At 45.1% G+C, this 22,569-nt stretch overlaps 1 protein-coding gene across 2 annotated transcripts in view; it reads right to left on the minus strand.

Moving 5' to 3' along the window:
• The window catches only part of ELAPOR2 (endosome-lysosome associated apoptosis and autophagy regulator family member 2), a 117,695-nt gene extending 108,934 nt beyond the window's left edge, over positions 1-8,761 (minus strand). The window contains exon 1 of one of the 2 annotated variants that reach the window (XM_064142592.1): positions 8,455-8,761. In XM_064142592.1, the coding sequence (XP_063998662.1) occupies positions 8,455-8,571 (117 nt within the window). In that variant the 5' untranslated portion in view covers positions 8,572-8,761. The remainder of the gene's footprint in view (positions 1-8,454) is intronic. The other variant, XM_064142593.1, reaches the window with a different exon arrangement.
• Between the last annotated feature and the right edge of the window lie 13,808 nt (positions 8,762-22,569).

Raw genomic sequence — 22,569 nt, forward strand, 5'->3', positions numbered from 1 at the left:
ATTATTATATTTTTTTGTCACAGGAAACACATCCTACAGCCAGCAAAGACTTCTCCTTGGAGAAATGGCAACTACATCTTTGAAGCCAGAGCACAGACCTCCACAACGGAGAGCAGCAATCCAGTTCTTTCACACCTTTAACACACACATACACACACACACCTCTTTAACATACACACACACAGAGGTCCCTCTCATTTTCTTCTTCCTACATCATGAAATATAATCCCTTTGCCATTATCTCAGTGTAAATTCAGGTTCCAGAACTCTCTATTCTAGAAATGAGACCAGCCTTCTGCTTGGTGGGTCCCAAAACCTTCTGCACTTCTTCTAACCCCCCAGAGACTAAACACTGAGTCATCTCTGCCACTCACACAGCTAAACGCCCACTGGTTTTTTTGGTGGGTTTTTTTTCTGGCAGGTTAGTTTTCAGCCGAATCAGCATTTGCTCTGACTCAGCACACAGTGACAGGATCAGCAGCACCAGCACAAGGAAGCCAGCAGCTCAGCTGCACATGCCATCTTACATCACCCTAAATGAGTTGTGAGCCCATGTCCCAAGAGCACAGCGTTCACTGTCTGGCCCTATTTATAAAAGTGAAGATCATACTGATTGTGAAATGGCAAGAGAAGGGCCAAGGACCACTTCCAGTCCTTATTAGATAGAGAGGAGAATATAGTGACAAAGGATGAGGAAAAGGCAGAGGTGCTTACCACCTTCTTTGCCTCAATCTTCAATAGTGGGACAGGTTGTCTCCAAGACAGCTGGACTCCTGAAGTGGTGGATGGAGTCAGGGACCAGTACAGTCCCCCTCTAATCCATGAGGAAGAAGTAAGGGACCTGCTGCGACATTTGGATCCTCACAAGTCCATGAGACCAGATGGGACCCATCCTAGGGTTCTGAGAGAGCTGGCAGCTGAGCTGACCAAGCCACTCTCCATCATTTATCAGCAGTCCTGGCTCACTGGAGAGGTCCCCGAAGACTGGAAGCTGGCCAGTGTGATACCCATCCACAAGAAGGGTCGTAAGGAGGAGCCAGAAAACTACAGAGTTGTCAGCCTGACCTCAGTGCCAGGCAAGGTGATGGAACAGGTCATCTTGAGTGCCATCACAAAGCACCTACAGGATGGCCAAGGGATCAGGCCCAGCCTGACTGAATAGGGCTGGGTAATAGGTTGGACTGGATGATCTTGGAGGTCTCTTCAGCCTGGTTGATTCTATGATTCTAAGTTCATTATTAGATTTGGCTCAGGTTTTGTAATTGAAAGGGTTTTGTATGTCGGCTGTTTGGTTTGATTTTTCTTGAGGTGGGGGGAGGTTAACTATTCCTCTTCTTCAGGATTAAAGCTAAAATATTGCCAAGAGGGAGTGGAAGAAACTCTTACATCTCTTTTCCAAATAGGTGTAAGAGTTAGAAGAGACACTGCATTCTAGACACCAGCACAGGACTTTGACAGCAGCCTACAGAAAGACTTTGCCAGTGTCTGGGAGACACATGGGTTATGTTCCCTGACTTGTTCCCAAAAACTCTTTCCTATCTCATGCATCAGGAGCTGAAGGCTACTTTCTTGTTATCAATCCTTATCTGCTATCCACATTCTATTTTTTTTCTTCTTAACATGTGCTTATTACTTCCTTCAGCAGGCTTTGATAGAAATTTACACACGTGACATAGGGGAAGTCTGTTTTGATGGCATCTTCCTATTTCCCACAGAGCAAGCCCTGCAAAGCACCATAATGATTGGCTCTTCCCCATGATTGTTGCAGTCAGTGGAAGTCCTGTAACTGTCTTTCCTCAGCACAGGGCCAGACTTGCAGGCAAGGATTTCCCTTCAAGCAGTTCCAGCATTTCTGACTCTGGTCATCAGTCAGCACCAAGCAATGAGCAGCACTGCTAAAGCTTTCCCAGCCAATACCTACTCGAAATTGTGGTCTGCAGGAGATAGTCACCAACAAAAAAATTACTGTGTACACCCAGCTCAGCACCCAGCTCAGTGATGGTCCTCACTGATACCACAAATGGATGTCCCAGTGGAGTTCCTCTCCTCACTCTCCCTCTATAAATCTACACAAGCTATGAGGAACAAAAAAGGGTAAAAATGCAAATAAAATCATAGGCCTTTTTATAGATGACAAATATTCATCCAGAATGACCAAATGCTGTTTGACATTGGCAGAAATGCAATCTCGTGTTGGCTTAATGTCTACCACTCTTTCAAGTTTATGGTCTGTTATAGCAGTTTCCACTACGCCTCATTTTCTTACTCTTGAATCAGTACGACCATGGCTCATTATCCACTTTTTAGACCAGCATCTGTCTTCATTCTCAGGTTTCTAATTCTGACACCTCACCTGTTTCTTCTGTGTTTTCCCCCCACCTCCCACCTTGGCCTGCCGGTGTGCTGTGGTGCTGATGCTTTCTGTTGCAGTATCCAAGCATCAGCATCTGTCTTCTCACCTTTTGTGCACCTGTTTCCACTCCATCAACTTTACTGCCAGCAATTTTATAGCATGGCTTTTTTCTCTTCTTTCCTCATCTTCATGGCCATCCATCACAGTGGCAAATGAAAGCTGTACATCTCTCTTTTCACTTCAGAGAGGCAAGTCTGCATAGCAAGAGATGATAAAAACTTTTCTATGGCCTCTTCTGTTGCCTATGAACTGTTCATAAATTAAGAGTTTAAGATCTTTCAGTATGGTTAGAAATCAGGGAATTACAACATTGGATCACCCAGGCAGCCAATGTAGATAGCTCCTGCTTTGTTGCCAAAATGGTCTGTGAAGATGCTTCAAAGAAAAGGACAAGGCCACCAATAAGGACAGCGAGGGAGCTGACTTTGAAGAATTCCTTCCCAAATGTTTAGCAAGGAGCTAATTTCTTCTGGGATTTTAAGGCTAGAAGAGACTAAATGAAACCCAAAAACTCAGGAGTCCCAGAGGTTGTTTACAATTGCATGAAAAGAAGAAACCCTGTTACTTTCAAGAGCAGTAATGTTTAACTTTTCAAGTGCAGAGAAAGTCTTTCTACTTCTATCTTCCCCTAAAGATTTGAGTATCATTAATTTTCTCTATCCCATGTGTTAATGCATGTTCTTCTTTCTCTTCCTCTGTTATTCTCTTCTTATTTAGACAGCATCACTGTCTGCTGTGACCACTGTGTGCTTATTAACCAGTTAACACAACATTCACAGTTCCAAGTATTAATGATAGGATAAAAACCCACTCTTTATTCTGTTTGGGTTTTTTAATCATCCACCCAATTTATTTCACCACCAGCACATGGGCTGTCTCTACAGAGCCTCCCACAATGATCCCAATGCTTTTTCCAAGCAGGTAGAGCTAATTTACAAGGGAAGAGTGTTTCAGATACTTGTATTTCTTCTGGCAGACATCCCTGTTCTTCTTGCCACATATATTTGGTGACAGGTATGCTGATTTTCATCTAGCTTTGTTACATAACATCCTTTTAAGAATGACATATATCTCCTCTCCCTTCTTTACATGCAAAGACAAAACTTCACCTTGCTTCTCAGGCTGCTGAGGTTAGCACATGGAATCCTGATTTAATGTACTAACACACTTAAATATTTCACACTTAACTTAGATACATCTTATAGAATCATAGAATCAGCTTGGTTGGAAGAGACCTCCAAGATCATCCAGTCCAACCTATCACACAGACCTATCCAGTCAACTAGACCATGGCACTAAGTGCCATGGCACTAAGTGCCTCATCCGGTCTTTTCTTGAAGACCTCCAGGGATGGCAACTCCACCACCTCCCTGGGCAGCCCATTCCAATGCCAATCACTCTCTCTATGAAGAACTTCTTCCTAATATCCAGCCTATACCTACCCTGGCACAACTTGAGACTGTGTCCCCTTGTTCTATTGATGGTTACCTGGGAGAAGAGGCCACCCCCCACCTGGCTACAATGCCCTGTCAGGTAGTTGTAGACAGTAATAAGATCACCCCTGAGCCTCCTCTTCTCCAGGCTAAACAGGCCCAGCTCCCTCAGCCTCTCCTCATAGGATTTGTGCTCCAGGCCCCTCACCAGCTTCGTTGCCTTTCTCTGGACATGTTCCAGCACCTCAACATCTCTCTTGAATTGAGGAGCCCAGAACTGGACACAGGACTCAAGGTGTGGTCTGACCAGTGCTGAGTACAGGGGAAGAATAACCTCTCTTGTCCTACTGGCCACACTGTTCCTGATCCAGGCCAGGATGCCATTGGCTCTCTTGGCCACCTGGGCACACTGCTGCCTCATCTTCAGCTACTATCTATCAGTACCCCCAGGTCCCTTTCCTCCTGGCTGCTCTCCAGCCACTCAGTCCCCAGCCTATAGCGCTGCTTGGGGTTGATGTGGCCAAAGTGCAGAACCCTGCACTTGGCCTTAATAAATCTCATCCCATTGGCCTCTGCCCACCCATCCAGCCTGTCCAGGTCCCTCTGCAGGGCTCTCCTACCTTCCAACAGATCAACACCTGCTCCTAGCTTGGTGTCATCTGCAAACTTACTGATGCTGGACTCAATCCCCTCGTCCAGGTCATCAATAAAGATATTGAACAGGACTGGGCCCAGCACTGATCCTTGGGGAACACCACTAGTGACAGCTGCCAACTGGATGTGACACCATTCACCACCACTCTCTGAGCTCTGCCATCCAGCCAGTTCTTGATCCAGCACAGAGTGAATCTGTCCAAACCATGAGCTGCCAGCTTGGCTAGGAGCTTCTTGTGGCAGACAGTGTCAAAGGCTTTGCTGAAGTCCAAGTAGACTACATCCACAGCCTTCCCCACATTCACCAGGCAGGTAACCTGATCTTATTTTCTTTAACCTTTTCTCATCAAAAAAAATTGACAGTATTTCAACATATTTAATCCACTGTACTTGACCTAGTTTCAAGTTCATAGTTCCCCTCTCTTCCTCAGGCTTCCTGGGCTTTGTCTTGCAAGTGAGTTTACAAAACAAACAAACAAAAAATTGATCATCCAAATACTATTATTTGGACAATTATATATAAAATACTATTTATTCTATCATTTTTATCTTCTCCAGATGTATTCCAGCAGATTAGTACAAAAATACTTTCCCTTATAGAAGGCATTTAGCCTTTCTATTCACTTAGTCACTTTACAACTCTATATTTGGGTTATTTGCCTACTGAAACAGCAGGTAAACTATCCAATATCACAGAATCACATTTACTTTCTGTATCAAAAACAGATGTGTTTGGTCTCAGTTTGCATAGTAACTGAGACTCTAACAGGGTATGTGAAAGACAACATTTTTGCCAGCAGCTTAGATACTCGCCATCTCTCCTTGCAAATAATTTGGCTGTATGGGAAGTAAGAGAAGAGTCACTTGGTGAGGTTTTTTTGTGGGTTTTGGAGGGGGTTTGTCCTTTTTTTTTTTTTTTTTACAGTTGCAAAAGCAACAGATAAAAAGGACTAATAAAATGAAGAAAAAAATCCACTTAGGCTGAGTATCATTTAAAGCATCCTAAAAGAAAATTCTGTTCATATTTGGGTGAATCTCTAAAGGGAAACCTAAGAGGACCCATTCAGTTGGAAAGTTTAGAAAAAGCACTAAACACTAGAAATTAAGATGTAGCAAAGACACTCTTTGCAGTGGCAGAGAGACAGGCATGAATATCTCCTAATTTTCATCAGCAGCTGAATATGCATTTAATAGTGAAAACCATGGGTGTCAACTCCACTTGAAGACATAATTTATGCAACACATGAAACATTTGCATTTGTATCCCGTTCATCATTGGCATAAGTAGAAAGAGTTCACCAAGCAGTTATTCTTCTATCACTGTCCTAATTGGAGTTACCAAGCCACCAGGAGCACAGGATACAGCAGTGAGTGTCTCCAGGTTCTGCACCCCAGAGGTACCCCAGCCATCCAAGCCAAGCCTGCCTCTGTCTCTTAGAGATGTACCTAACTCACCTCCAAACTAGCTGCTGGCATTGGAGAGCTGAGGGAAAGCTCATGACTAAATGGGCATCACATCCATGCTGTTTTGCCAGAAACTTATGGCTCTATCAGTTTACTCCAAAAACTCCAGTGGATGTTCATTGAAAATGCTAGTGCAATTGGTCTGCAATACAAACACACTTATCGTAACTCTAGTGTGCTGAACTACTAAAGCTTGTAATGAAAGGAACCAATGACAAAAAGGTTTCTGGAAAGTGACATTGCCATACATTATTATTTTTACTATCTATGTAATCAGAGCACCATGGAGCCTCAGGCACAGCCAGAGATCCCACTGCTCCAAATGCTGTCTGTACCAGAGCAGAAATCTCACAAACTGGCATATATCCATATTTCTCATAACAGTGAGGAAAACAGAAAAACAAGCTGTCAAGAAAGTGGGAGAGGGAATGCAGCTAAAGGAAAGAACCCTTATAGACTCAAAAGGAATCACCTGACAGGGCATCAAGCCTCATGCTTCTCAAGCTTTTTGGGTTTAAAGCAATAAGACCTTCACCAAATCTTCAAAGGACTGCAATACCCTCTGACAGGCTGTGCTTTTTCATTGCATGACTCCATCCCTGTCTCAGTCTACCCAAACTAGAGCCAATCACAACAGGAGCTCTTTTGATGTTAATGTAAATACATCCAGATCGCTCCAGTTAGGCTGAGTTTGGGCAAATGGCAGTTTTGAGACCAAGAAACACATAAGAATGAGGGTTTAGCCATGTTTTACATAAACTAATAACTTTTTTTCTTCCCTTTTGTAGGTCAGCTGATCTGCTACCCTGGTTCTTGTTTTAATCCTCTCCATCTAGATACCATCTGTAATTATATTTCCTGGGACACAGCATTGCATCAGCTGCACACACATCCCAGCGCAAATAGCATACAGTTTTTTAACCATGCAAGTGAGGCATGTCTCTGTTTCAAAGAGTATTCAGATGAGCTAAAAGAACATTTTCCATCCTTTGGAAATGAAAGCAAAAGCACCCAGGTCTGGATCCAAAGGGGCACAGAAGTGGGGCCCAGGAAAGAGCCTGATACAGAATGCTCAAAGTACCAGCTCTAGGCCTTTGGTACCTCTGCTCAGCTTCAACTGTCACCATTAACCATCTTCAAAGGTTCATTATTTTAAGTGAAGACTTTAGGGTGAGATCAGCTCTAGAAGTGCCTGCTTCCATGCACCAGCTGAAAAGGGAGGTAGGTAATTCAAAGCAGGTGACTACATAAATCATCCACTCTGAGGACGACCAACCTCTAGGAGAAACACATCCAAAACAGCCACTGATTTGGGTATCCCCCTGATGCAACATTTTCTATGCTAGAATAGGGCTGAGCTCTTCCACTGAGGATCTGCTACTAGGAAGACGAAAAGATTAAATAGAAGAGAGAATATTCCCTAGGTCAGTGATGTCCCTTTTCACCACAGGGAGGGGACATGAGCTTCTGCGCCTCCCAGACGGGAAGGTCCCACACTGCAACAGACTCCACGCATGGATCAGGACCCTTAGCCAGCCCGATTGTCTGACCTGCCCGCAGTCACACATCCCCAGTTTAGTCTGAGCATATACAAATTGTTTCTTGATAAACAGCACAGCTGCAGTAAAAGAGGTGAAGAAGCTCTGTTCCCAGAGCATCCTCGGAGGACTAGCAGAAAAGTGACTGAATGCTAGCAACCGCCTTACAGGGTTGGTACACAGAGCAGTGCCCCAGCCCCCCGAGGCTTGTTTAGGAACGTGGTACACAGCTTCCTCATCCCGACACCTAGATTTAAAATACAGAAAAGACCCGCTTGCTCTTTAGAAGTAGTAGAGAGGGTGCCTCAGCATGTAAGAGGATGGAGATGCTGGAGCAGAGGCTCAGCCTTGATCCCCTCTAACAGGGTTCCTTCTGGACCACCCAGTGCTGGATACCCCTGCCCCACAGGGGGCCCTGCTCCGAAGACACCGAGTTGCTCCCGTTTCGGGTTTTTACAGCAAGGAAGAGGCAGAAAGTTTCTCTCTCGTGCCTCACGCTCGGCTTAGCCTAGGACACCTCGGCCTGACACAAGGTGGTCGGGACAGTTCCACCACCCTCCTCCTTAACTCTCTGTCTTTTGCGCTGATTTCACAGGAGTAATGAGAAAAGCTGCGAGGCTACCCGAATCCTTCTCCTCCGTGCTATTTCCATGCACCGCAGAAAGAAGCAACAAGCTGGGGGGGAGGGCGGGCTTCGAGACCGGCAGCTACAGGGGCTGCTCCACGCGTGATACGGGGGGTTCGGCCGCCCCGCAAAGCCCCCAGCAGTACTGCGGCGAGGGGTCCTTCTTTGCGGGTCTGACCCCTTTTATCTTCCCACGGATAGCCCTGGGGGAACAGCAAGAACCAGAAATACCTCCCTCTCGGGATGCTACGCTCCACCCGAGCCGGTGCATCCCTCGCTCCCAGCCCTACGGATGGGGAAATATCCAGAGGAGCAGGAAAATCTCACCTCTTCGCAGGGAGGCAGCTGCAGGGCGGCTGCCTGCCAGCTCAGAATCCAGCAGCACACCCAGGCACTGCCCGGGTACCCGCGCTTCGCTCCGGCCCGCCACATCCTCATCCTCATCCTCCGCCGCGGAGCACCCGCGCACCCTTTCCTGAGGGTGGCAAGGGGGGAATCACCGCCCCCTTCTCCGGCCGCGGCCGGCAGGTCGGACTGCCCCTGGCCCTGCGCCCCGCTGGCAGCTGGGCATAACCCCGGGGCTGGCACAGACGGCAGCGGCCCCGCTCCCGGCAGCCGGCACCGCCAAAGCCGGGAGGAGGGGCCGGGAGGGGGAGGAGGGGGAGGAGGAGGAGGGAGGCGAAGGCAGGCGGGCAGGCAGCGCAGGCGCATGCTGCCGAGGCTCATCCAGTCCCGGCGCGTCAAGCGGGATCCCGCAAGCAGCCTCCCGGTTGCATGCCTCCAGCCCCACAAGATCTGTGGTAGGAGCGGCACCGGCGGGGTGAACCCCCCAGCAGGCAGCGCCCGGCGCAGCCCTTGCCCTCCCAGGGTGTGCTGACCTGCAAGCCTGTCGTGCATCACTTGGCTGTTGACACCTGCGCTCCCCATCCTTGCGCCTGACAGTACCAGGTGGTGTGGAGTGCTTGCATCCGTCTACCCCTCCTCCGATGCTAAGGATGTCCCGGTCCCCCTTTAAGGTGACATCCAGCCCGGTGGGACGTGTGGTGGGCCACTCGCCTCCCAATCCGAGCATGACAGAGACCTTCCTCAGTAGGATGGGTAGCCTGATCAAAATTATTAACCTCAGTCTAGAAACCTCTCGCTCAGTGGTTGCCTTTCCCTCTGGATTTTTCCTCCCCTTCCCCAGCAATGTCCAGCTCCTCATTCTTAAGTGTTTTACTGCCTCAGGCACTGACAGTTCTTTGCCTCCCTGGCATCTCTGCCAAACCTGCTCACTTATGCTGCTCCTCTTGTCTCTTCCCTTCCTTGGTCTCATGTAGTCCACAAAACCCTGCACAGCCACAGTGCTCCTCATCTCTAGCACAGTATGCTCCTGTCCCTACTGATCCATCTTTTCCCACTTCAATACACAGCACTTTTTTTTTTTAACTTCTGACTTGTCAAGTGACCTTTTTTTTCTTTCAATTTACTGTAATTCCTGCTCACCATGATCCAGGCTTGTCTCAGCTTTTTATTTACCTCTTGAAAAGCGATGAGGAGTCTGAGTGTCAGATGTCACCTCTCTCGCCATCCCTGGCTGGTGTCATCACTGCAGTTGTATGCTAACACCAACATTATTTTATATGCAATTTTATGTCATTTGAGGACCTTATTAGAGTGATCTGCAGGGAGCCCTGTCACACTCTGCTAACAGAGACAAGTTTGAAATATCTCTTTGTTCTCACACAGAGCCTCGCTCTGCTTTTAGCTCTAGCTGGAGGAAAGAAAATGGGTTACCAGTTCTTCCACTGACAGCCTCCATCCCTCACAAGGGTGCCAAATGAAGCAGCTTATGTAAACAGCTACACACACACATATACACACAAAGGCAAATTATCTTTCCAGAAAAGTGGAGAACTGGATATAAATTGTCATTGGCTTTATGTTTTGTGCTCCTGGACTAGATAGATCCCAAAGTCAGATCTCAAAGAGTCATTGCTCACCTTAAGTTTGAGATAAAATCCAATGTTTGAGGAATATGGGTTTCAGATGGAGCAAAGGAGCTCTTTACATTTGCTAAAGTAAAACACAGAAAGATGCAGGCATTCCTAGACATGCAGCAAGGGAGTCACATGGAGAAGGCATGGAAAAAGAATTAAATTGGTTGGATTCAGCCCACCCAGGAAAATGGGTACAAGGTCAGCTTCTAGAAAAGTGCATGTCCTACTGGTATTGTTGTCCTTGAACAATTCAGGGTAGGGAGCAGACCTGACAGGGGCTGCGTGCAGAACTGCCTTCTGCAGTATGAAGTGCTGCTGGTTTCCAGTAACTCTCAAGAAGGCAAGGGGCAGGAGTCAGTTCTAGCGAGCCAGCTTCCTTTATGGCATAGAGATAGGTGAGGAAAGGGAGTACCAGAGTATGCTTTGTCAGCTGCTCTGTCACTCTTTTAGTTTACTAAGTTATTAATTTTAAAACTTAGAACAGGAAGAACTCAATTTACAAATAAAAGGCTAGATACTCATCACCAGTGCTCACTGTATGTTACCAAAAATTATTTACTGTCCTCTGTGGGAGTTGCTGTCTTACTAACAAGAAAAATCACTAAGATCTGAGAATTGTTTTGTCTTGCTTTGTTTCCAAATGACAGAAGGTCCAGAAATTTCTTGAGCTTTAAAAGCAATGTTGTCACTTCAGTTGCTGTGCTATTTGAACAGGATCTGAAATGCCTGTGATATTAAATCCTGCAAATCTTACCTGAAGGCAGCATGACAAAAATTCTGCAGTGCATAGTAAGCATGAAGCTACCATAAAAATATACATACACTATTTAAAAATTAATCAGCTGAGACAGACATGAACAAATGAGGTAGAGGAAAGCAGTGCTGGATTTAAGAAGTGTCATGTAACGTTAGCACCAAAGAAAGTAACATCTATATATAGGGGAGCAAAGTAAAAGGATCTTAAATCTTGTAAAAGCAGAGAGGAGGCAGTGACACTGGACATTTTGAAGCCTGCACCTGAAATCTTGACCTAATATTTTGAGTCAACCAAGAAGATGCACAAGTAATTCAGAAGTCTCATGCAATCTGAGTTAAAAAACAATTGCCCTATTCTCCTAACTTAAAGTGCACCAATAAAAAGGAAAGAAAGCTAAGTGGTAAGTAATAATTTATACTGCAACAATTGTAAGAAGTATTTGTCATAGAATGATAGAATCAACCAGTTTGGAAGAGACCTCCAAGATCATTCAGTCCAACCTAGCACCCAGCCCTAGCCAGCATCTAGACCATGGCACTAAATGCCTCATCCAGGCTTTCCCTGAACAGCTCCAGGGACAGTGACTCCACCACCTCCCTGGGCAGCCCATTCCAAGTGTTTCAAGCTACATCTCCAGTACATCTCCATAGGTTTCTCCAGTAGCCATTTAGCCATGGCAGGGAAGCAGCCATATGTCACTAACGTTAATGATACCAAGTGAAAGGGAAAATTAAATGGCTGCCAGCTACTGTTTGGATCACTGCAATTAGTAACTGCACTTGGGATTAGTCAGGGCTGTAGGCTGACACTGGCTGGGAATACATCATAGGGTAAATGAAACTATTAACCCTTTTTCCCTTTGCCTGCTTCTGATGAGATCTCCTTAAAGACTTTGGCTGTAGCCACATTTCACTGCAGCTTTTGGAAAAGGTAATCAATATAAAGCAATTTCGTGGAGTCTCTTCACTGCAACTCATTTTCCAGCACTAGGGACTCTCCATGTGGCTGCATTACACGATGCCTCTGCAAGGGTAACTGGTTTTCCCACAGAAGGTAATTTGTTCTTATAATCTGCTAATACATCCATCCATGGGTTCTATGTTTTGCTTGGACATCTGTTTTTTTTGAGCCATATACTTTTCCCATATAACCTGGTCATCTGTGCACTCTCCATGAGGGTTTACTTTTTTGCTAGGACAGAATCAGCCATGGGCTGCAGGCCATTAGCAATTTGGAGTCAGTCAAGGAGCTGAAGATGGAAAGGGTAAAAGATAGGGCTGTTGAGCTGACTCCAGGTGTACCTCATTACACAAATGTCACATTCATTATTACAAAGGAAATCTGCTGAGGATAGAGGCTCCTCTTCTCAAGGGTCTCTGTTCCTGAAAGGGTTCATTTATCATCCTGCTCCTGGAGACTGCTTTCTCATTTTTTTGTGGCCAACACACACTGGCTGGGCTGAGTATAGCTTTCTATACTTTATATTTGCATTGGTATTTTTTTGGCTGTTCCATTAAATACATTTTCATTTCAACCCATGCTTCTCCTCTCCTTTTCCTGATTATTCCTCTTGGCTGAGGAGGGGACCATTGGGTGATAGGCCAACTGCTGTAGCTCAGACCCAGACATAGGCTAAATGTAGACATCTGGGACAGTGGCTGCTGGTTTATATGATGTGGTTGTGCAGGCTCCATCACGTAGCCATAGCTTCTTAGGTAAACCTACATCTGCAAAACCCTGGGAAGCAGAAGAAAAAAAGAAAGAGTTTTCTAGCTACAGAAAGCCCAGGATCACTCTCCTTTTTCATAAGCCTCACTCCTCTATGTAACACTCAGCTTTTATCCCTTTCTCTCCTTTCTTAATACTCTCATTCCTGAATGCTGAATTTTCACCTGTTCTCCCTGGAGATGTTTAGAGTGCCTGTATTTTGCTTTTCTACCAAACTTCATCTTTTGGATCCTCTTTAAACTCTGGAAGCCTTCCAGTTGTGATCTCTTTTTTTTTTTTTTTTTTTATCCTTTCTCTTTCTGTGACTTTAATTGAATTTTCCTGTAAATCTTGCTCTTGGCTTGGCACTCGAAAAGCTCCTTGAATGCATACAATTTAATATTAGCTGTGCAAAGGTTAGGTTATAAAAGACCCAGAACACTCCTGCACCATTTTAATCTACAGACCTAAAGATGAGAGGTTAGAGAGGTAAGCTGTCTTGCTTGAATCCAAATGACAAGAAATTCAGCCACAAGAGAAGAATTTCTCTGCTTTTGTGGTAGCCACATGATTTGACAGCTCCTTCTTTGCTTTCTACTCGAAGGTGAAAACACTAATTTTCCATTTTGACATGTACAGACCAGCTGATTCTCCTCATCCTGCCAGTGCATATAGAATAAAAAGTAGTGGTCACTGCTTTAAAATCAGTTAGTATGTTTGTTTTGAGCAAGGAGGAACAGCAGTGGTAAATGTTTCCAAGATAATTGATGATAGATGTCAGGATCAGCATCCAAAGCCTTTTACTGTTGCTGTTGGAGTTTCTTAGCCATTCATCCACAGATGCCTTTTCCCAGCAGACCTATTTATCTGCTATCAGGTAGCATGAGTGTGTTGAGTAATGATGATTCTCTTGACTTTGTGTGCAAAACAGAGCCTCATTAGATGGCTCTCAGGGCCCCATCATGACATGGTTATGTCCAAAGCAGACATGCCATGTGTTGGGGGGTTGGGTGAGCAATCTCAAAAGTAACATGGCTTGATTTATAGAGCACTAAGTGCAAACAACTGGAAAACTAAAATCTACAGACTGTGGATGTGCTGGTTTGGTGTGTGAACTAAGGATGAATGACACTGAACAAACAGCTTTCTGCAGTCGGGAAAGGTTATTTCAGCTAATTCTGTATTCATTTCTGCAGTGACAGTGGACATACTGAAGCTGATCATCTTCACTGTAGGTTAACAAGAGCTCTGCAATGCATATCTTTGGCTCTGGGAAAGAGCAGAAGGCAGAGCTGTGTCCACACAGTGCTGTATCCCAGTCCCATGGGTCTTTACATTACCCAACTTCTCTAACCACCATTTGTCCTTCTCACCATGAGCAAGTGTCAGAGGTTGCTATCTCATGGTGTGAAGGAGAGAACTCTCTTTCCCAACCATCCCACCAGAAGCATCTTACTTCTCCAGAAAAATAAACATCAAAATGTCACATGGCTTTCACATAGGACAAGAAGAACTTTAAAGGTCTCTTCCAACTCAAGCCATTATCATAGAATCAAGCAGGTTGGAAGAGACCTCCAAGATCATCCAGTCCAACCTAGCACCCAGCCCTAGCCAGTCAACTAGATCATGGCACTGAGTGCCTCGTCCAGTCTTTTCTTCAACACATCCAGGGACGGTGACTCCACCACCTCCCTGGGCAGCCCATTCCAATGGCAATCACTCTCTCTGTGAAGAACTTCCTCCTAACATCCAGCCTATACTTCCCCTGGCACAACGTGAGACTGTGTCCCCTTGTTCTGTTGCTGGTTGCCTGGCAGAAGAGACCAACCTCCACCTGTCTACAATGTCCCTTCAGGTAGTTGTAGACAGCAATGAGGTCAGCCCTGAGCCTCCTCCAGGCTAAACAACCCCAGCTCCCTCAGCCTCTCCTCATAGGGTTTGTGTTCCAGGCCCTTCACCAGCTTTGTTGCCCTTCTCTGGACACATTCCAGCACCTCCACATCTCTCTTGAACTGAGTGGCCCAGAACATGATAGTGTCCCCTAGAAAGAAAAGGGACTTGTATTTTCCATTGATCTGCTTGATCTTGAGGGCTTTTGTGAATAAAAGCTGCATTTTCCAGGGTCTTAAAGGTCCTTCTGCTTTCCTTGAATCAATGACAACATCTCCTGGCTCTTCAAAACTTCAAAGAAAGCAACACCAGGTTTAGGTTGGAAGGGACCTCAAAGATCATTGAGGTTTTCCCTGGGAAATCAGTGGGAGCCATATTATGCCAACAGTGAAGTATTTTGAACGTATCACCCTTCTGATATACAGGTTTGGTTTGATTTGGTGGTTTGTTGGAGCTTTTTGGGGGGAATTGGGGTGCTCTTTTTTCTGTTTGTTTGGTTTTGTTTTGTAGATATAAGTTTTATTACTATACTGTTGCTATGGTTGGCAGCAAAACTAATTGAGCTAACACTGCCAACAGTGGCGACATGCACAACAGCGACAACCAACCATAACCTGGTATTAACAACAGGGTTGATTTTCTGCTCCCAGGAAAGCCTTTGTAAACTTTCAAAACCCAGTTTTTCAAAATAAAAAGCACACAAGTAATTGTCAGAGACTGTATCAAAGGCACTTCAGTAGAAGGCAGAGTTGTAATTTATCATGTGAGAAGACTGACTCTGATCTCACACGAGTGTGAAATTATACTGACCTCATGTGAGCAAGTGGCTGAAATAGGTCTCACCAAGATGACTCTAAGGTGGTGCTGTGGCAAAGCAGGCTGATCTAACCTGACAGGCAGACCTACACATCAATGTAAAGTCCCACCTATATTTGTGTGCTGTAATGAAGCTGCAGCCATGCATGTTACATCTGACTCTTAATGTTGTGAATGTGTGCTTCTGTGGGTAAGGATCTATATAAAGGTAAAGCACAGCATGTGATGCTAGATGGTTCTGCAGCTATGACAGGGAAAGCTTAGAATGAAGAGTGCTGTTAGCAGCTCTCTCAGCATCTGGGAGGCTTCCTACTCCATCATCACCAGTCCCAGAAGCAATAAATACCATCAAACGTGCGCACTAATGCACAATCTTCATAACAACCTCTTCTCTCTGTTGGTTATGGCAATTAGATGAGCACATCTAACTGTCACATGCATCATCTATTTCAGAAGTTATTTTGTCCTAACGTTGCAGCAGTGGTGCTTCAGGTTTGGTGTAATTCCACTCTGTATGAGTCACAAAGTATTTACCCAGCACATTGGGCTTGGTTATGTTTCATTTCTGAAAGTGATCACTTCAGCCATTCAGGTGCTGCAGGCAGGTGCCTGCATGCTCAAAAATGAAGATTGCAGAAACCCTTTGCCCATCATGTGCAGTTTTCAGCCTTCTCCTCCTGAAACCACACTTATTCGTTCATGAACCCCAGCTCTCTCTACTGACCTTCAAGGAAAGAGGAACCAAATGCAGCAGAAGAGCAATTCTCCAGTTTGGGGGTTTCCACCCCTTCCCAAGAGGGAGAACCACTCATTTGGGGAAAAGGATGTACAGATCTGGTGAATGGCTGGGCTTTGTGTGCCTGTCTGCACACAACAGCCCTGTCCCCACCTTCAGGAGATGCTGCCAAGCCAGTCTCAGCTGCTGCATACATGGTTTCAAGGTGAATTGTCTTTCAAACAGATGTCCTGAGTCCTACAGATTAGAGAATCATGGTGTCTTCAGGAGTACAAGCTGTTTCACTCACAGGGAATATGGCAGTATCTAAACAGGGAGCATACCTTAGGCTGCACTTTATTTCTCCAGCTCCCACAGGAGGATGTTGTTTTGACAAAGAGTCCTGGCTCTACTTACTCCACAAAATACCAGTGGTTCAGTCAATACCTTTATACCTGGTAACGCACCACAGCCTTCAAAATATGTAAATGCACATAAATGCAGAGGGACCTTGCCAGGCTGGCTGGGTGGGCAGAGGCCAATGGAATGAGATTTAACAAGCCTAAGTGCAGGGTTCTGCACTTTGGCCACAACAACCCCAAGCAGTGCTACAGGCTGGGGACAGAGCGGCTGGAGAGAGGCCAGGAGGAAAGGGACCTGGGGGTACTGGTAGATAGTAGCTGAAGATGAGCCAGCAGTGTGCCCAGGTGGCCAAGAGAGCCAATGGCATCCTGGCCTGGATCAGGAAGTGTGGCCAGTAGGATAAGGCAGGTTATTCTGCCCCTGTACTCAGCACTGGTCAGACCACACCTTGAGTACTGTGTCCAGTTCTCTGCTCCTCAATTCAAGAGAGATGTTGAGGTGCTGGAACGTGTCCAGAGAAGGGCAACAAAGCTGGTGAGAGGCCTGGAACACAGCCCTGTGAGGAGAGGCTGAGGGAGCTGGGGTTGTTTAGCCTGGAGAAGAGGCGGCTCAGGGGGGAGCTCATTGCTGTCTACAACTACCTGAAGGGACATTGTAGCCAGGTGGGGGTTGGCCTCTTCTCCCAGGCAACCAGCAATAGAACAAGGGGACACAGTCTCAAGTTGTGCTGGTGGAAGTATAGGCTGGATGTTAGGAGGAAGCTCTTGACAGAGAGAGTGATTTGCCATTGGAATGGGCTGCCCAGGGAGATGGTGGAGTTGCCATCCCTGGATGTGGTCAAGAAAAGCCTGGATGAGGCTCTTAGTGCCATGGTCTAGTTGACTGGCTAGGGCTGGGCGATAGGTTGGACTGGATGATCTTGGAGGTCTCTTCCGACCTGTCTGATTCTATGCTTCTATGATTGTATGAAACCTGCAATTTAAGGGGTGAAGTTATTTATTGCACTGTAAATAATCTACCACATTAACATAGTAGTGCTCAAGCGGCACTAAGCTGAGTACCTGCAAATATAATGTTGAAGCTTTATCAATTGTTTCTTCATGGATTTGCTTCCTCTTTACCACGTTTCTTGGTGTCTGATTTTTTTTGTCCCCCTCTTCAATCTGTTGCTTACCCAAAGATGCAATTTCCCCAGCATCTTTCTGACTGTCATCTTTCCCTATAAACTCACTTAAAAGAAAGCATTTTGAATTAAAACTCTGTGAAGCACTCCAGATTATTTTAGAGCCCACTTGGCTGAATAGAGATTCAGCTCATGTGCCAGCCCCACTGGTCAGGAAGATGACAGGTCCCTGCAAGACAATTATGTCTGGTGGGTAAAACGAGCACTCCAGGAGCATATTTTCTACTTACATCACTGCCACTGAGTCACTGTAGGTAAAATTTATTATTTTGCAAAACCTGAAACTGCCATCTTAGTTAAAGGCTCAAGATGGGGTTTTTGTAGACTGACAAGAGGAATGATGCTTTTAGGGGTGGACTGGATGGTGGCTTCTGCTCTCTTGGGGAAGCCACTTTATGTTTCTTTATTTCAATCTCTTTGTAAATTATCATTTCCTCAGACTCTGAGATGCTTATATGAGAAGGACTTCAGACAGAACAAGAAGGGTTATCTGTCAGCTGATTATGGCCAAAAAAGTGCAGTATCTGGCAAGTGAAGTCAGACTGCAAGTCTCCTTCATTCAAGCTTCCATCAGACCGTAGATGCTCATGCTGGAGCACTTGTCTGCTTGTCCTTAATGCAAGAATGCTTGATGGATTCCTGCCTAGACCTGCCTAAGGACAGATAGAGAATGGCTCATGAGAAGCCTGGTCCTGGCACAAGTTCCCCAGGGGTCGGCCAAGCTTCCAGAGCCATGAGGAGGACCAGGCATCTCAGGATGGTATCAGAACAGCTGACATATTGCACCCCAGGTGGAAAGAGATGGAAGAGCTGTGCCACTGTTTTATCTGCATTTCATTACCTGCTGAGGGCTGGGAAGATTTACAAAAAAGCCCAAACAAACCTTGTGAGGTTGTGTGTTAACTCATCCCTAGATACTACTAAGAAATAGTGGAGGGCAAAGTGAATCTTTAGTACCTCTGGCTTTAAAAAATACAAACATTAACGTCATTAGAAACATAGAGATCTGTAAGAGATCAGATCAAGTGAATTTGAAATTAAGCTTGCAAAGTGAATGGTGTGTTTGAATTTATCTCTACAAATGTGCTTTACCATGGAGGTAAGGCAAAATGTCAGCCTGAAGTTAAAAGCTTTGTTGAAGCAATCTCTGGTTTAACACTCAAAGTGCCCCTTGATATTTATCAAGGTAATGAAAATACTACAGGCCTCTTCAAAAGCTGATGAGAGGTTGCACTCAGCTCACCTGTCATAATAGCTAGGGGGTTTTGCCATAGCTGGACAGCTCACTTCTCTATCACCTTCCTCCTGCATGCACAAGCAAATCCTGCAGGTTAAGTATTATTTTTTCTCAGCATATTTCTGCTAAACGTCAATGTTTATTAAATATACATATATTTAATACATGTTTATGTTTAATGATATACTGGTCAGGCCACACCTTGAGTACTGTGTCCAGTTCTGGGCCACTCAATTCAGGAGAAATGTAGAGATACTGGAACGTGTCCAGATAAGGGTGACAAAGCTGGTGAGAGGCCTGGAACACAAACCCTATAAGGATAGGATGAGGGAGCTGGGGTGTTTAGCCTGGAGAAGAGGAGGCTCAGGGGTGACCTCATTGCTGTCTACAACTTCCTGAAGGGAGGTTGTAGCCAGGTGGGGGTTGGTCTCTTCTGCCAAGCAACCAGCAACAGAACAAGGGGACACAGTCTCAAGTTGTGCCGGGGGAGGTCTAGGCTGGAGGTTAGGAGGAAGTTCTTGCCAGAGAGAGTGATTGGCATTGGAATGGGCTGCCCAGGGAGGTGGTGGAGGCACCGTCCCTGGAGGTGTTGAAGAAAAGCCTGGATGAGGCACTTAGTGCCACGGTCTAGTTGACTGGCTAGGGCTGGGTGCTAGGTTGGACTGGATGATCTTGGAGGTCTCTTCCAACCTGTCTGATTCTATGATTCTATAGAATATGTATCATGTATCTATATATTTCTGATGACTGAGGTGGACAACAGAGGTAACTCAGCTGACCCCCAAATCCTGCTGATCTGTCAGGCAAAGTCCCTTTAAGAAACAGGGATAACAGAGGTGACTTAGCCCTCTTTGTCACAGGCAGCTGAAGAGAGACAAATGTCATCTCCATCATCTCCACAGGCAGGGGCACAGGCAATAAGCTGGGCGGCTGAAAGTGCAGCCTGCCAAAGTACAATTCATTAATGCCTGAGGCTGATGACAATATGTCTTTACTTTGTTGAGCAAGAACACAGAAGAGAAAAACCCCTGAAGTCAAACTGCAAAGAGGTCCTATGTCCAAAATGCTAAATAAGTAAACTATATATTCTTTCCAAATACAACACTTTTCCTGTCTAGTCAATGTATCTGCCTTATACTGCCAAGCACTTTTCCTCCGCTCAGGAAATCACAGGGAAACATTCAACCCCCGTCTGGAAGAAAATGGGGGTCATCCATGATAGTGAACAACTATAGCTTTTGGCCCTGATAGCATGGCAAAACATAGACATTTTGTGGACACTAGTGCTCCAGTTGCAGCTACCCTCTCTATATGGGCCCCTATGTGCAGAACCAGGTCCCCAAAAGGCTACTTTACACAGGTAACCCTTTGCGTGTCTCCAGCAAACACAGTAGCAACCAAAAGCAAGTCACCTGGAGGCAGTGCAAGAGCAATGGGATCAAAAATCCCTCAGACTCAGAAGTTTAAATGTAGCACAGTTCCTGTGAAGTCCGATTCCACTTTTTGCCACCCAACACACTGGGGTTATTATGCTAATGGATTGTAAACCTGGATCAGGCCAGCTGACCAGAACCTTCTCCATCTCAAATATATTCATCACCTAAGTTTCAGAAATCTCATTGCCAGCACAGAGGAAACTAGAAGGCATAGTTATCTCTCTGTGTGTGTGTATACATGTAAAGAAATCTCATTTATATAGAGAGAAAAATTATAACACGTGTCCATTGATATATCATTCTAAATCTAATAACCAATTTCTCATTTTGCTTTTTACTAAGTGATGCTCATTTTACCTTAAAGCTTCCCTAATCAGTTCAGACATGTGAAAAATTCTTGGCACAGCATCACCCAAGGAAGAGCAATATCAAAACAAAGTCAGCCTGCTGAGCCAAACGTCCTGATACGGTGTCAGGAGTCCCCAGAGCTGGCAATTGCAGAGCTGCTCTAAAGCTGGTAACTGAATCTATGGAGAAGGGACTCTCACCAGCAAGTGTTAACCAAAGCTGCTGCAATGCTCAACAAGGCTGTGAGGGGAGAGATCGTGGGGTCTCCACGCAATTGTAGCACTGAGCTTGTAACACATATCTAGTCAGTGAGCTAATAATACAAGTGTTTTGTACCAACCACAGCTTTAATTGAAAAAGATTGCAGGATGATTGTTAAGTATTGAGTTATCGAAGGGTTTTGTCCCATTACACTGATTTGCTAAAAATAGACTGAAGCGCTTCCTGATTTTTAAGGTGGAACAGACAGAATAGCAGACAGCTCAGAGCCATCTGCTGCATATTTGGATTCACGTGGCTATTTTCAGACATCTGCACAAAAATAGGAGGAATGATGTCCAATAGATACTTAATTCACTAGCTAGGATGGTCTGGGCAGGTTGTCAAAATGCAGGTGTTTGTGCTGCAGATATACACTTACTCACAGGCATTCCAAACCAGTGCTAGTTTCAGCTTGAGGTCATTTCCAACCTGATGTTCTGTGATTCTGTGACATTGCTGAGAAAATTTCCTCTTGTTACAAGGATTAAATGTGACCTTACAAAGCTCCAAGGTATTTAAATGATTTATCACCACTTCCAAAACAGTCAACACAGTGCAATGTTGGAGAAGCTGAACTGTCCATGGTCCAGCTCGTTCTCCAAAACTGTAAATACCTGCAGCTTTGCCTGCAATAAAACTCAATTTTAAATGCTGCACAAGTTTTAGCAGCGCTTTCATTTTTGGCCAGGAAAATGAACACTTTTTTTTTAGTGGAAATGCAATGCTATCACATACAATTTATGTTAAACTAGCATGTCCCATTGCTGTGATACCCTTATGCAGGATAACCAAAAGCAGAGCCCTCGCTAATCTTAGAAATGCAGGTCTGGAAGCAATCTCCAGGGCAGTGGTTACCTCATCCATGTTCCAGACACTGAAATGCTGGCCTTGTGCAGAGATTCTGGGAGCTGCTTTTATTAAGATCATTATCTATCTTTACCTGTATGCAAAATTCACAGAAATTGAGAGCACTGAGAGCCAGGATTCACTGTATACGTCAGTCACAGTAATAGTCCTGAAGTCCTTATTATTCCACCCACAATTAAAAATAATAAAAATAGACCAGACAGGACAAATCCTGGCTAACAGAACCAGTCCTGATTGCTTAATTCACAAAATCATCTCCTGAGAATTCACTTTTGTCACCCAAAGCAATTCTGCCTTTAATCATGTCATTAGGAGAATCACCTCTCAGATCTGCTGTAATGCAGAACTGCCCTGGATAGCCTCAGAATGCTGCTTTAGGCAGAAAATAGCATCAACTACTCTCTTAGACTTCATTGTAACCCTGGAGCATAATAACAACATTTCCTCATAAAATAAAGTAGAGGTGAACCTGCAGACTTAAAAAGATACTGAGCTGCAATTCTGGGGCAAAGAATAAATAAAGCAGAAGCAAAGCTGATGGGGAGGGAGCAATGCCCCACTTGTGACTGCTTGATAAAAGACAGGAGGAAAACACATAAACATGCTCTCCTAGCCAGTGAATTACACAGGCAGAGGTTTAATTCTGGGTTGAGCCCCACCATAATTTTCATATTATAATTTCATCCTATACATAATTTTGGGTTATTATTAAAATTGTAAGAGAAAGGACTTGAATACTGCATCTAGTTCAGTTCTGATGTCCCCACCAAAACAAGGAGACAGAACTGTTGGAGCAAGCCCAGAGGAGGGCCACATAGATAGCTGGGGTTGGTCAGCCTAGAGAAGACTCTGGAGGGACTGTAGAGCTGCCTTCCAATAACTG

Source organism: Pogoniulus pusillus, chromosome 4, assembly GCF_015220805.1.
Source record: "Pogoniulus pusillus isolate bPogPus1 chromosome 4, bPogPus1.pri, whole genome shotgun sequence".
NCBI classification, from domain to species: domain Eukaryota; kingdom Metazoa; phylum Chordata; class Aves; order Piciformes; family Lybiidae; genus Pogoniulus; species Pogoniulus pusillus.